Genomic DNA, 14,781 nt, shown 5'->3' on the forward strand with positions numbered 1-14,781 from the left:
GAAAAATATCCCAGTCTCTCCACCTTTCTTTATAACTCAAACATTCCATATCTGATAGCATTCTGGTACATCTCTTCTGAACCCTGTCCAGCTGAATAATATCCTTCCTATAACTGGGCAACCACTACTGGACACAGTATTCCAGAAGAGGCCTCACCAATGTCCTGTACAACCTTAACATGACTTCCCAACTCCTATACTCAAAAGACTGAGCAATGAAGGCAAAATACCTTTTCAATCACCCTGTTTATATGTGTCACAAACTTCAAAGAATTATGAACCCAAGCCCCTAGGTCCCTCTGTTCTAAAACACAACACAAAGCCCTACCATTAATTGTGTAAGCCCTATCCTTGTTTGTTGTAGCAAAATGCAATACCTTGCATTTAGCCAGATTGAATTCCATCTGCCATTTTTCAGCCCATTGCCCTATTTGATCAAGTTCCCTTTGTAGTCTTAGAAACCTTCTTCACTGTCTACTATGCCACCAAATTTGGTGTCGTCCGCAACTTACTAACCATGCCTTCTATATTCTCATCCAAGTCATTTATATAAATGACAATCAGAAGCCGACCCAGAACCGATCCCTGTGGAATACCGCTAGTCATAGGCCTCCAGTCCAAAAAGCAACCCTCCACCACCACACTCTGTCTCCTGTTGTTATGCCAATTATGTATCCAATTGGCATGTTCACCTTGAATCCGACATGACCTAACTTTACTAACATGCTTCTTCACTTGTAGTTTATTAGTAATATTTGTTCTTTGGCCTCTCTCCAGCGTATGGTTTCAATGTAAAACAAGCACTCTCATCAGCAGATTAACAGTGCTGTAAATCAGTCAAATAGAGAAATGACTCATTGAAATAATGAAGAGAGTGGCTACACTGTTGGGGTTTAATTCAAATGGAACTAGTCAGTACGGAGATTATTTCCTTTAAATATATCTATTATTTGATTGCTGTGTGATCTGATTTTGTAAAGTTCTGATGCTGTGGTTACAGTAAGTACCACCAGGGTGGCCTGAGTCAACAGTAGTCTTTCATAGACAAAGGGCTGTTCACTGTTATGCTTTAAAAACATAATATCCCAGTTCCCAACAGAATAGAAAGTTTATGTAGAATGTGATTTGTTTCCATAAACACTCTAGATGTTGTCATGTGGCAGAAACAACATGTGAAATTCACTCAGGTGTATTTAAATGGAGTTTAAAATAAAGCAAAACCCATCAAAAAGACTTGAAAGTTATCTGTAGAAGTTAAATTAGAATGATCCAATTTATTACTTTATGCCTTAAAAAACTCAATGATTCCAGTATTGATGGCTATGTATTAAGTTATACTGATCAAAAATAGCCTCTTTATTTGAGTGCCTTTGTTTCTTTCTAAATTCATTCTTGGGCTGAGTGTGTGATGATTCTGCTCCTTTAACAAGGCTATACTGTCCTTGTCGCTTTTTTCAGGGAGGTCATAAAAACAGTGATTCTGAAAAGTCTGGTTTGGATGGATTTTAGGGCCAGTTTGGTTGTAGCTAACAGATACTGCCTCAGGCAAAACACTTTCAAGGTTAAAAAAAGCACTTATACAATGAAAGAGGAGTGGCCACTTCTCCCAGTTCAGCTTTTCTCTGGTTAGGTTTTGGCTGTCTGGCTTTTCACTGAAAGCAGTCTGTTAGTTTGAGGCTGCTGATCTCAGAAACAGCTGCGTGGAAGAGGGTGTTCCATGCTGCCATCTCTCTCTCTCTCTCTTGTGACAGCCTGTGTTTGATTTTACCTTTTTGTGCCAAAGGGTGTTTATGGGGATTGCTCCAAGTATTTAGAACAGCATCATTAAGTTGGGATAATCTGTTGGATAGGTTCAGTTACTCTGTATTCTGTTCTCTTTTCTTAGTTTCATTCGGTAACCTTGTATATAAATTCTGTTTTGTTTAAAGCTAAGTGCTTTGACCAGCTGCATCTCTCCTGGGATATCCACTGCACACCTGCTTAAAACAGCTAGTAAACTAGAGTCCGGGCTACTTTCTTGAAATATTGTGAGGGGGTCTGGCCTAATCCATAACAAGTGTCACCTGCATTCATTGCTTAGCTCGAATGACCTTGTACTTTGGTGAACTACTTTGGTGAACTACTTTGGTGTTGCTCCCCTAAAGTTTCACAAACTATCCTTTTGTTATGATGCCAGCTGATGGTAATACTGGACAAATTAAATCCCAGAATGAAACCTGCTAGATAAATATTAAGCTTTTTCTTGTTTACCATGGGGTCAGTCTCTGAACGTACACTCAAAATACTATTAACATACTGTTAAGGACAGAACATAAAAGTTGATTATACAAAAGAAAACCACAAACTATATTACTCCATACAAGAATTATTGAAATGATCTCATTACAAAAATCAGAAGGAAAGGTCCATCCCTTTTATCTCAGCAGTGTGCTGCAGACGCTCAAATTCCATTGAAATGTAACCCCTAATATGTGTGAAAGCTTCTTACTTGTCTAACGGGTGTAAACAGTTTCCTTTAGGCAAGATTCTGCGCATTTACTTGTAGCTGTTTTCTTTGGTTATGTTTCTCCTGAGACTTTTAACTGCTAACCCAGCTCACTTATTATTTAACGTGAATTCCCTAATCTCATACCTTCAGCAACTTTATAGGATGTCTTCCTCTCTGACACTTATGTTGCTTTCTGTTTCTACAACTTTCTGATAAATTCATAGAATCTCTACACTGTGGAAGCAGGCCATTCAGCTCATTGAGTCCACACTGATCTTCCAAAGAACTCCTACTCGAGATCCACAAGCCTGACTACCCCGGCAAACCTATCGTCTCAGCCTCCTCCTGCCCCACCGAATTCATCTCCATATACCTTGATTTTTTTTCCTATTCCCCCCTCAGTCCTGGAACTCCCCACATAAGTTTGGGATACCACCCACCCCCTCCACCTCCTCCTAGACTTCAGTTTCCCTGGCCTTCAACACCTCATCTTCACCATGGAAATCCAGTCCCTCTACACCTCCATCTGCCACGACCAGGGCCTCCAAGCCCTCCATCTCCTCCTCTCCCGACGTCCCCACCAGTACCTTTCCACTGACACTCTCATTCATTTGGTTGAACTGTCCTCACCCTTAATAATTTTTCTTTCAAATCCTCCCATATCCTCCAGACAAAAGGGGTAGCCATGGGCTCCCACATGGGCCCCAGCTATGCCTGTATTTTTGTCAGCTACACGGAATAGTCTATCTTCCACAGTTACATCTTTTCCTCCGCTACATTGATGACTGTATCAGTGCCACCTCGTGCTCCCATGAGGAGGTTGAACAGTTCATCAACTTTACCAACACATTCCACCCTGACTTAAAATCACTTGGACCATCTCTGACACCTCCCTCCCCTCTCCATCTCCATCAACAGTGCCGACTCAACAATGACATTTTCTACAAACCCACCAACTCCCACAGCTACCTGGATTACACCTCCTCCCACCCTGCCTCTTGTAAAAATGCTATCCCTTATTCCCAATTCTTCCGCCTCTGCCACATCTGCTCCCAGAAGGACCAGTTCCACTACAGAACATACCAGATGGCTGCCTTCTTTAAAGACCACAGTTTCCCCTCCCACGTGGTTGATGATGCTCCCCAGTGCATCTCATTCACATCCCACACCTCCGCCCTCGAATACCACCCTTCCAACTGCAACATGGATAGACCCCCCCCCCCCCACCCCGGCCTTCACCTTCCACCCCACCATCCTCTATGTACATTGCATCATCCTCCACCATTCCTGCCACCTACAAACGGACCCCACCGCCAGAGATATATTTCCCTCCTCACCCCATCCGCTTTCTGTAAAGAACATTCCCTCCGTTCGTTCCACGCCCCCTAACAATCCACCCTCCCCTCCCGGCACTGTCCCCTGCCACTGCAGGAATTGCAAATCCTACGTCCACACCTCCCTCCTCACCTCCATCCAAAGGCCCCAAAGGAGCCTTCCATGTTAATCCAAGTTTTACCTGCACTTCCATACGTGTCATTTACTGTATCTGTTGCTCCCAATGGGGTCTCCTCTACACTGGGAGACAGGATGCCTGCTCGCAGAGCGCTCTAGAGAACATTTCCGAGACAACTGCACCAACTAACCCCATGGCTGAACACTTCTACTCCCCCTCCCACTTTGCTGCGGGCATGCAGGTCTTGGGCCTCCTCCATCACCAGTCCCTCACCACCCGATGCCTGGAGGAAGAACGCCTTATCTTCCACCTTGGGACCCTCCAACTCCCTGGCATCAATGTGGATTTCACCAGTTTTGTTATTTCCCTCCCCCCACCTTATTCTAGATCCAACCTTCCAGCTCAATACTGCCCTCATGACCTGCCCCACCTGTCCATCTTCCTTCCCACCTCTCCACTCCACCCTCCCCTCTGACCTATCACCTTTACCCCCACCTCCATCCACCTATCGCACTCTCAAATACCTTCCCCCTAACCCAACTCCCCTCCCATTTATCTCTCCGCTCCCGAGGCTCCCAGCCTCTTTCCTGATTAAGGGCTTTTGCCCGAAATGTTGATTTTCCTGCTCCTTGGATGCTGCCTGATTTGCTGTGCATTTCCAACACCACACTCAGCTCTAGTCTCCAGCATCTGCAGTCCTCACTTTCGCCAAAAAACATCCCACCTAAACCCGCCCAGCCTACTCTGTCCCTGTAACCCTACAGTTTGTTGGCTAATCCAACTAACCTGCATATCCGTGGACATTATGTAGTTGAACATGGCCAGTCCACAGATTCTGCACATCTTTGGACTATGGGAGGAAACCAGACCACCTGGAGGAAACCCCAGCAGACACAAGAAGACCGTGCAAACTTCACACGGATAGTCAACTGAGGCTGGAATCAAACCAGCCTCCTGGCACTGTGAGGCAGCATTGCTAACGATTAAGCCACCATGCTGCCCTTATCAAGACCTCATCCCCAGCCCTGACTGCCTGGAGGCTGCTAACAACAGCAACTCTGCTTTAATGAACTCTGCTCTCTGCATGAATCTGTTTCTTGCCTCTTCTCTTTTTCTGTGGGTCACAAAACCCAGTTCAGCAAACACCTGAACAATTATCTCCCTATGTAACATGCTTTTACTTTAGGTAAAGTCACATAACCTTTTGTGAACATAGTTTTGAACTCACTGTTCAAAATGACTTTCTGTCCTTATTTTTAAAAGACAGAACTTCAAAAAAAAAGTGCTCTGAACTGAAAACTAATGCCAATTTCTCCTCCACATATTGTTCCCAAATAACAATATGTTATGAGCCACCACCACCACAATTATTGAACAAAATGCATAATAAAATAGTCCCTGATTGGTGTTCCAGAGATGTTCCGTGATCAATTTGCAAAACATGGTGGAATATTATAAAATCTCCTTCATCTCTTTTTTTCTTTGACTAATTATCTTTTATTTTAGAGATGCTCTAATGGGTGTCATTTCAATATATGAAGGAATTAATTCGGCAAGTTGCTTTGATAAACATGAATAATTGTACTTTTAAATAAATCTGTGATGTTGTACAATTTATTAGCCATTGATAATGTTTTGATACATTAAGATAAAATCCACATTGAACAGTGAATGCATTTGTCTTCTTTTTTAAAGTACTGTTGATTTTTCAGTTTACAGCTCTGCGTCTTTTGTATTTCACAGAGGATCTGAAAAATTATGTAACCACTATGGTGTGTATAGCTGTACACGGAAAGCCAATCATTGGAGTTATACATAAACCCTTTTCAAAATACACAGGTAAGTTATGGAAATAAAAGAAATTAGTTCATGTGATAGAAAGAAAGTTGCTAAGAAAAATACCATTTGAATTGTTATGTTTTTATTCTGATATATGTGATTATGCACTTCAGTAGCTTTCCTTGGTTTTCTCCTCAGAATTCAATTAGAAAACCAAGGAAAGCTGAGACTCATATTGTATAACTATGGAGCCTAGAATTTACCATTGCTAAAGTCAAAACAGATGCTAGAGATTAAAATCAATGTACATTTCACCGTAAAACACATTAGTCTAACGTTCTCTCCTGAGTCAGGAGCACAGATTTGGGACAATACCCAGCCCTGCAAATCCAAAGACCTAGAACTTCAGATTTTCAGGACTGGGTTTTATGGGAGTCATGGTGGCCCACCTGCAAAGAATTCAGTGTTGAGGAGAAAGTGAGGACTGCAGACGCTGGAGAATCAGAGTCAAAAGGGTGGCGCTAGGAAAGTACAGCAGGTCAAGCAGTACCGTAGGTGCAGCACGGTGGCTTAGTGGTTAGCACTGCAGCCTCACAGTGCCAGGGACCCGGGTTTGATTCCAGCCTCGGGGCAACTGTCTGTGTGGAGTGTGCACATTCTCCCCATGTCTGTGTGGGTTTCCTTCGGGTGGGGTTGTTTGGTGCGTATGTCCCAGATATATTCCCTGAAATGGTCTGCGAGTTGGAGAAGTTGTTAAGGGTGAGAACCAGTTCCACCAATTGAATGATCATGTCGGTGGAGGGGGACTAGTTAGATCAGCAGGAGAGGTAAAAATGGAGGGCTGGTAGGTCTTCGCCGTGGGGGATGGACGTATGCAGGGACTGGATGTCCATGGTGAAGATGAGGTATTGGGGAGCAGCAATCGAAAGTCATGGAGGCAGTGGAGGGCGTGGGTAGTCTCCCGGATGTATGTGGGGCATGTTCAGATGTGAGGAGATGCGTTCAGTGGGGCAAGAGCAGGGGGAGACAATAGGACGACAGGGGCAGTTAGGTTTATGGATTTTGAGTAAGATGTAGAACTGGGCGGTGTGGGGTTGGAGAACTATGAGGTTGAAGCCTGGGGATGTGAGATCCCCTGAGGTGATGAGGTTGTGAATGGTGTGGGAGATGATGGTTTGGTGATGGGAAGTAAGGTTGTGGTCGAGGGGGTGGTATCAATGAGTTGGCGCTGGCTTCGGTGAGGTAGAGGTCAATGTGCCATATTCTCACTGAATACCTAATCTGTCTAAAGGAACAGATCTTTCGAACAGACCATTGTCTCTCTAGGCAACTCTGGTGGCTTTAACCTCCTCCTCCGCTTTTATTGTAAAGAGGTTTTGTTAAGACCTTCCCCTCATGAAAATATATCTGACTGAGACAGCTGTACCTTTAACATGTGCAATTACCTCCACCAACCGCAGATCTGAAATTAGAAACCACCTTCCAGTTTCCTCATTGTAAAAATGTTTCAGGGGCGATGGTGGGGGAGCAGAGCATAATTTTCACTGAAGTGGAGAGTCTTTCTGCCTACGCAGTAATTCTTGCCATGAATTTAAGTGATGGTGGAAGTGGGGCCCACCCCTGCCAATTCTGGAATTTGGAATAATTAAAGTTAAAGAGTTGATGTAATTAGAGGGAGTTCTCCCATGTTCATTCCTCTACACCCTCCCTGAAAGCAACAATGATTATTTCATCAAAAGTATATGAACATGTAAGAAAACATAAAAGTCCTGTTAAAGGAATATCCATTTTATTTTTGCCCAAGTGCCTTAATCTTGACTAGAAATCTACTTTAGGTGTATTCTTAAAGGCTGACCATGAGACTTGTTTTTGTCCAAACACACGCTTCTTCTCTTTCCCTCACGATCCAGGGCTACTGCGCTGTGACTGAAAGCCAATAATTGTAAGGAGTGACTAGTCAGTTGAGGGCCACTGGACTCCCAATAAGCACCAGACTACTTTCTATTGAGCACCCTTCTGTCGAAGTGAAGAACAGGATGTATGCAGTGTAATTTTGTTTATTACTCAATCAGGGATGTGAGCTTTGGTGGCTGGGCCATCGTTTATTGCCCATTCCTAGTTGTCCTTCCCCCCCCCCCCCCCCCACCCCCCTCGCTGTCCATTTGCTATAATTACACCCATTGTGCTGTTAAGAAAGGAGTTCCAAGTTTTTTTTCCAGCAACCGTAGATAGAAGGTGATATATTTCTGAGGCGAAATGGTGATTGGCTTCAAAGAGAAATTGCAGGTGGTGATATTCCTACGAATATGCTGCTCTTGTCCTTCTCGTGGTAGAGGTTGTGGTTTTGGAAGGTGCTGTCTAAAGGAGCCTTGGTAAACTTCTGCAGCATTTCTTATAGATGAAACATTGCTACTAATGTGTATGATTTTTGCTACATCTTCAAACAATCAAGTTAAGGGCTTATTCCCGAAACGTTGAATCTCCTGTTCCTTGGATTCTGCCTGACCTGCTGCGCTTTTCCAGCAACACATTTTCAGCTATTTTCCTTTGTCCTGTATAGCATCAGGGTTTTGTTTTCAGTTTTGTTGGAGTTGTATTCATCCAGGCAAGTGGAGTGTATTCCATCACATACCTGACCTCTGCCTTGTAGATGGTGGACAGGCTTTGGGGATTCAGGAGATGAGTTAATTGTCACAGGATTCCTAGCCTCTGCCCTTCTCTTGTAACCACACTATTTATAAGACAAGTCTAGTTCAATTTCTGGTCAGAGGTAAATTCCAGGATGGTGATAGTAGGGGATTTAGCAACATTGAATGTCAAGGGGTGATGGTAGATTTTCTTTTGTAGGAGGTGAACATAGCTTAGCATTTAGGGAGAGAATGTTATTAAAATATTGCTTAAATTAGAGAAACTATTCTTTTCATCATTGTATCTAATTCAACATTGAATACAAAACCTGATTTACTTAACACAAAGAATGATTTTAGCATCAATGTTTAGCTATGAAATTAATTTTATCTTAATTGACAAAATGGTCTTTTTTTATCAGGTGTTTTCAGTGTTGGGTGGAGAAATTCATTTTAGAGCTTAAATGAATGCTTTCCATTGAACTGTTTCCTTCGGCTTTCCATTTGCTTTTAGCATTACTTATCCTGAGTGAAAGACTGACAGAACCACACTTTTCTCTGAGGTGGGAACAAAGAGGACATTCATTACAGCACTGAATCAATGCCAGCCTTGTGTAGTCTAACAGTCTATGCTAAGTTCATACTTTATGAAGAGATTTTTCTGTTTACCAAATGCATAGTATTTTGCTTGTTCGCATTGAAGAATTAAGAGTTGAAACAAACAAAATGGAAATGCAAAATGTCTGAGGACTTTTGAGATTTTGTGGGAGAGATGTAGGGCTAAAAGAATTTGCAGAGATAGGGAAAGGTGAGGTTTTAAAATGATCAGGGTGGCACGGTGGCACAGTGGTTAGCACTGCTGTCTCACAACACCAGAGACCCGGGTTCAATTCCTGCCTCAGGCAACTGTCTATGTGGAGTTTGCACATTCTCCCCATGTCTGCGTGGGTTTCCTCCGGGTGCTCCAGTTTCCTTCCACAGTCCAAAGATGTACAGGTTATGTGAATTGGCCATGCTAAATCAACCATAGTGTTAAGTGTAGGGGAATGATTCTGGGTGGGTTACTCTTTGGAGGGTCGGTGTGCACTAGTTGGGCCAAAGGGCCTGTTTCCACACTGTAAGTAATCTAATCCAAATTAAACACATTAAAAAAGAATTTTGAGTTGACATTGTTGTGGGACCAGGAAGGAGGAGATGATTGTTATGATCCAGACTGATTTTAAGACGACAGTCAGATCCAAGAGTGAAATCTGGTTTGATAGTTTTTTTTTGGATTTAATGAGGTAGCTTCTCTTGTTTGAATGAACAGTCCACCAAAGAGACTCAAAATATGCTTATGATACTTTAAAGGTATTCAACAAGTGCTTAAAAAAAATTAAACATCTAAATCATCTTTCACAAAACCATCTGGATTCTGTTTCATGACAGTCTGTGTGCATTTCCAGAGCTCTGTAAGGTGAAAGAAGTCAATTTTCAACCAGTTGTCTAAGCCTGATTCTGCCATAATGGATTAGGTTTCTATCACAGAATCTACCCACTTTTAACTTCTTACTAATGAAGATTGAGAGATTTCTATTAAGGGTACCTGATTCAACAACTCTGCCATTTAAAATTATTGAGCAATTTTAAAGAAGTTCTGGTGTGCACCATACTGCCTGGAAATCAAAATATTGGGAAACAGCAAACCAAGAAGATTGTGTTACCGTTTCTTTCATCCCAACATGGAACTTACATTTGAAGAGGCTGTGAAGAAGGCAAATGGTATGTAGGTCTTCATAGCCAGAGGATTCAAGTAAAGGAGCAACGATATCTTGCTGCAATTATACAGGACAATAGTGAGAGCACACCTGGAGTATTGTGTGCAGTTCTAGTCTCCTTATCTGAGGAAAGTTTTTTTGAACGTGGAAGGAGTATATTGAAAGTTTGCCAGCATGATTCCAGGGACGGCAGGACTGATATATGATGAGAGACTGGATTAGTTAGGATTATGTTCACTAGATAAAAATGCCAGAGGTTAAAGAATCCATGTTGGGTGAATCTGAGCTGTGACTGTAGAAGTACATTTTGCCAAATACCTTGTCAAACACTGGGAACAGCAACAAAAGTAATGATGGTTAACAAGAAAACCGATTAGACCGGAAATCGTGTCATTAGAGAGGAGCAGGACTTCTTCAAGGTCGGAGTACCTGGAAAAGATGTGACAGAGTTAAACAAAGAGCACAATGGATGCAAGAGATCAGAAACAAAAGCAGAAATTGCTGGAGAAACTCAGGTCTGACAGCATCTTTGGAGAGAAAGCAGTGTTATCATTTCTGGTTCAGTGATCCTTCTTCAAGCTGAACAGAGTCCTCACTATGAACAACTTCTCCTTTAACTCTTCCCACATTCTTTGGATCAAGGTTGGGGCTATGGGTACCTGCATGGGCCCTAGTTATTCATGCCTCTTTGTAGGATATGTGAAATATTCTTTGTTCCAGTCCTATTTAAGTACCTCCCCACAACACTTTCTCTGGTACATTGATATCATCAGTGCTGCTTCCCTCTTTCAAATGTAATTGGAAATATTGATCAGTTTTGCTTCCAATTTCCATCCTGCTCTCACCTTCACCTGGTACATTTCTGATTACTACTACTTTCCCTGCCTTGACATCTGTGTTTCCATTTCTGGGAATAAGCTAATCACCAATATCCACTACAAATCTACCAACTCCCACAGTTACCTTGGCTATGTGTCCTCACACCCTGTTTCCTTTAAAGACTCTATTCCATTCTCCCAGTACCTCCATCTCCCCGGTATGATGCCATATTTGCCAAGGGAGCCTCAGAAATGTCCACTTTCTTCCTCAACTGGAGGATTCACACCGCCATGGTTGACATGGCCCTAAGCTGTCTTCTCTCGCAGTCCTTTGTCTTCACTCCTACAACACTGATCGGGTCCCCCTTTGTCCTCATTTTGCACTCCGTCAGCCTCCACATCCAAAGGATTTTTAGCTGCCATTTCGGCCACCTCTGATGGGATGCTGCCACCAAACCCATATTCCCCTCCCATCCATCATCAGCCTTCTTCAGGGACTGTTCCCTCCAGGATATATAGGTTTATTCCTCCTTCATTCCCAATGCCTTCCCACACACCCCCATCCCCCCAACGGCACTTTCCCATGCAATCGCAGAAGGTGAAACACTTCTTTCCTCTTCACCATCCAAGGCCCCAGACACACCTACCAGATGAAGCATCAATTTACCTGCATTTCAGTTGATCTAATCTCCTGTATTCGCTGCTCACAATATGGTCCCGCGGGGAGACGAAGCACGGACTGGGTGACTGCTTTACAGAACACCGGCGTTCTGTCTACAAAAATGACCCTGAGCTGCTTGTTGCCCGCCACTGAAACACACCACCCTTTTCCCTGGACAACGTCGCTGTCTCAGGCTTGCTACAGTGCTGCAGCAAAACTCAGGGCAAGCTGGAAGAATGGCTCCTCATTTCCACATGGGAACCCTACAGCCTCCAGGACTCAATGCAGAGTTCAATAATTTTAGGCTCTAAGCACCCATTGATTCTCCCAGGCTAATCTTTACCCATTCCTTTCTCTGCCCAATTGTCCTGTCTCTCCAGGCTCTACCACCGCCTATCATTTACTCCTTTCCCCACCCCCTCCTCACCTTCAGCATATATGCCAACCTTTTCCAGGCTACAGTCAGTTCTGAAAAAGGATCACTGGGCTGGAAACAGTAACTCTGTTTGCCCTGACAGACCTGCTGACTCTGTCTCGCAGTTTCTGTTTTTGTAACATTTACTGGTGTTTTGAAGAATGAGGGGTAATATCTGATCAAATTGTAACAGAATTGGACAAGGTTAATGCAGGAATGACTGAGGAGCGCAGAACCAAGGGTCACAGTAAAGGATACATGGGCCATTTAGGACTGAGAATGAGAGACGTTTCTTGACCCAGAGAGTGGTGAGCCTGTGGACATCTTTGCCACAGTAAGTGGTTGAAGTCAGAACATTGAATGTGTTCCAGAAGGAAGTTAAACATAGTTCTTAGGGCTAAAGGGATCAAAGCTTTCAGGGAGAAAGTGGGAACAGTTTACTGAGTTCGATGATTAGCTGTGATAGAATTGAGAGGCCAGATGGCTTACTCCTACTCTTATTTTCTATGTCATCCCCTGCTCCCATGAACCATTCTGTCAGAATCATAAGTCTCACTCTCTGCCCTTTAGTTTTTCCATCCTTTCTGACATGAAATGAACTCAGTGAATGCATTTGAAAGATGTGTTAATGCATCATGATTTGGAGAAAGAAAGACAGGCTCTTAAATATTCAGTTTTCAAGTCAAGTTAAAGGAAAAAGACAATTTTATAAAAATAACAGAAAAGCTACAGGACCCTCTCTCTTATTAATGAGGGGATCAGATAACAAGTTCTCCTGAATGTAAATGTGTAATTTAAAATTAGTGTCCAAGATGCTTTGCCTCCCCATAATCCTCTGAAAAACAGCGTTCAAAGGTCACCCTCCAAATGTCTTGAGTACTGTGAGACTTCTGTACTGACATCATAGACGTAGACTAAACTCACTGCAGAAGGTTAGGGCTGATCAATTGCTATGCAAGTATCATTTTAACAGCATGATCAATGTTAATCCAAGCCATACAACCTATCTGTCACTGAAACTTAATATTTAGACATGTAGTGATTCCTTCCTTCATCTCAATTACTATTGAATTGTTAATTTTAAGAAAACCTTTTTTAAACATTTTTATATTATCATTTTTACTTGTTGTGATCCAGTCAATTTTTTCCCTCTCATTATTTCACTTCTTGTACTAGATTTGATATTGAATTCACAATTCTAACGAACACTTCCTGGTTTAGACCCTGTGATGTTCATAATTACTCTTCAAGACAATGGACAAACACAAGCCCTCTCAATGACTTGTGCACTTGCTGCCCACTGCAGGCTCTGACCAATTATTAATAAGTTACCTTCATTTTCAACTGTGTTTACTCATCAACACCGTTGTTATTAATATGCTACTTCTCAAGTTTGTTTGGCTAAAACATCCTTTGGAAATAAATAAATACCATAAGTGTCAAAGCAACAAATGCATATTGATATTTGTGTAAATAATGTTGCAGAAAGCAATGAATGGTGAGGACCGAACCTACCTGATAGATGGGGAAAAAAATGAACATCTCTAAATACTCTTGACAGGCACAGCATGCAGGATATTTGTGTGCCAAAGTAGGCTGTAAAACAGCTAACTGAACTATCTGATGAATGTTGGAAACCCTTTTTTGCTGGATAATTGCAGACAAGATTGTTATGATCCTTGAAGTAATGGTGAGAGATTGGAAGTAGTCTCCATGGCAACAAATGCAGTTGTTGAATTGCCATACCCCTAGTGTTCAAATGAACACAGATGGAAATGGTGAGCTGAACTTTGAACCTCACATTTCTTTCAAAGGTTATCCAAAAATAAACCACAGTCTTATTGAACCACTATGTTTCTCTTTCTCTCTCTCTCTCTCTATATACACACACACACACACACACACACACACACACACTGAAATTACCATTCCCCCCCCCCACCTTTGTATTGGTTTAAAGCTGTCAATTCTGTTTGTAAATAAATTCCATTAAGGTGCATAGTTTCATTTTTATATGCATCACTCTTCCTGGCCTCAGGTTGTCATTGAAGAAATCTAATTTTAATTGAGGTTACACGGCTGTCAATTTGCACACAGCTCGCTTCCACAAACAGCAATATGATCATGACCAGATAACTTTTTTAATGAAATTGGTTAAGAGAAAATCATTGGTCAAGATCATTAGAGAAAACTAGCCTGCTGTTAAAATAGGGACCAGGAGATCTATATAAGGTCATCCTGTAGTTTTCTGACAGAAAGACCAGCAAATTGAATCATTGTTGGGACAGTGGGTGAGACAATTGTGCAAATAAACTGGACTGGAAGTAGTAATAAAATATGTTACAAGCAAAGTCTATCCTTAAAGATCTAAAGATGATGTGCACTTTCGCCTTTCCCTCATATTTTGACTCAAATCTTGAAACATGTTTTCTCGGAGTGATGATTTCATGAGGATTGCCACTCTGGTGCTTTTTCATGAAAGGAGGGAAGTCTTCATTGCTGAGAGGAGATTCTGCTCAAGATTCCCTCCAAAATCAAAGTGTATTGCTGGGAAAGCACAGCCGGTCAGGCAGGATCCAAGGAGCAGGAGAATTGATGTTTCAAGCATAAGAAAATCATCAGGAATGACAGGGTGGCCCAAGATAAGTGGGAGGGTGATGCAGCTGGGGGGGGGGGGGGGGGAGATAGTTCAGAATGTGTTAGGTAGGTGAAGTTGGGGGTGAAGGTGATAGGTTGGAGAGGAGGGTGAGGCAGATAGGTGAGAAGGAAGATGGACAGGTAGG

The 14,781-nt window shown here is 42.5% G+C and overlaps 1 protein-coding gene across 1 annotated transcript in view; it reads left to right on the forward strand.

Annotated features, from left to right (window-relative positions):
• bpnt2 (3'(2'), 5'-bisphosphate nucleotidase 2) overlaps positions 1 to 14,781 on the forward strand; it is a 60,165-nt gene that overhangs the window by 29,158 nt on the left and 16,226 nt on the right. The window contains exon 3 of the mRNA XM_060836013.1: positions 5,685 to 5,780. Within this exon, the coding sequence (XP_060691996.1) occupies positions 5,685 to 5,780 (96 nt within the window). The remainder of the gene's footprint in view (positions 1 to 5,684; positions 5,781 to 14,781) is intronic.

The sequence above is a fragment of the Hemiscyllium ocellatum genome, chromosome 15 (assembly GCF_020745735.1).
Source record: "Hemiscyllium ocellatum isolate sHemOce1 chromosome 15, sHemOce1.pat.X.cur, whole genome shotgun sequence".
Lineage (NCBI taxonomy): Eukaryota > Metazoa > Chordata > Chondrichthyes > Orectolobiformes > Hemiscylliidae > Hemiscyllium > Hemiscyllium ocellatum.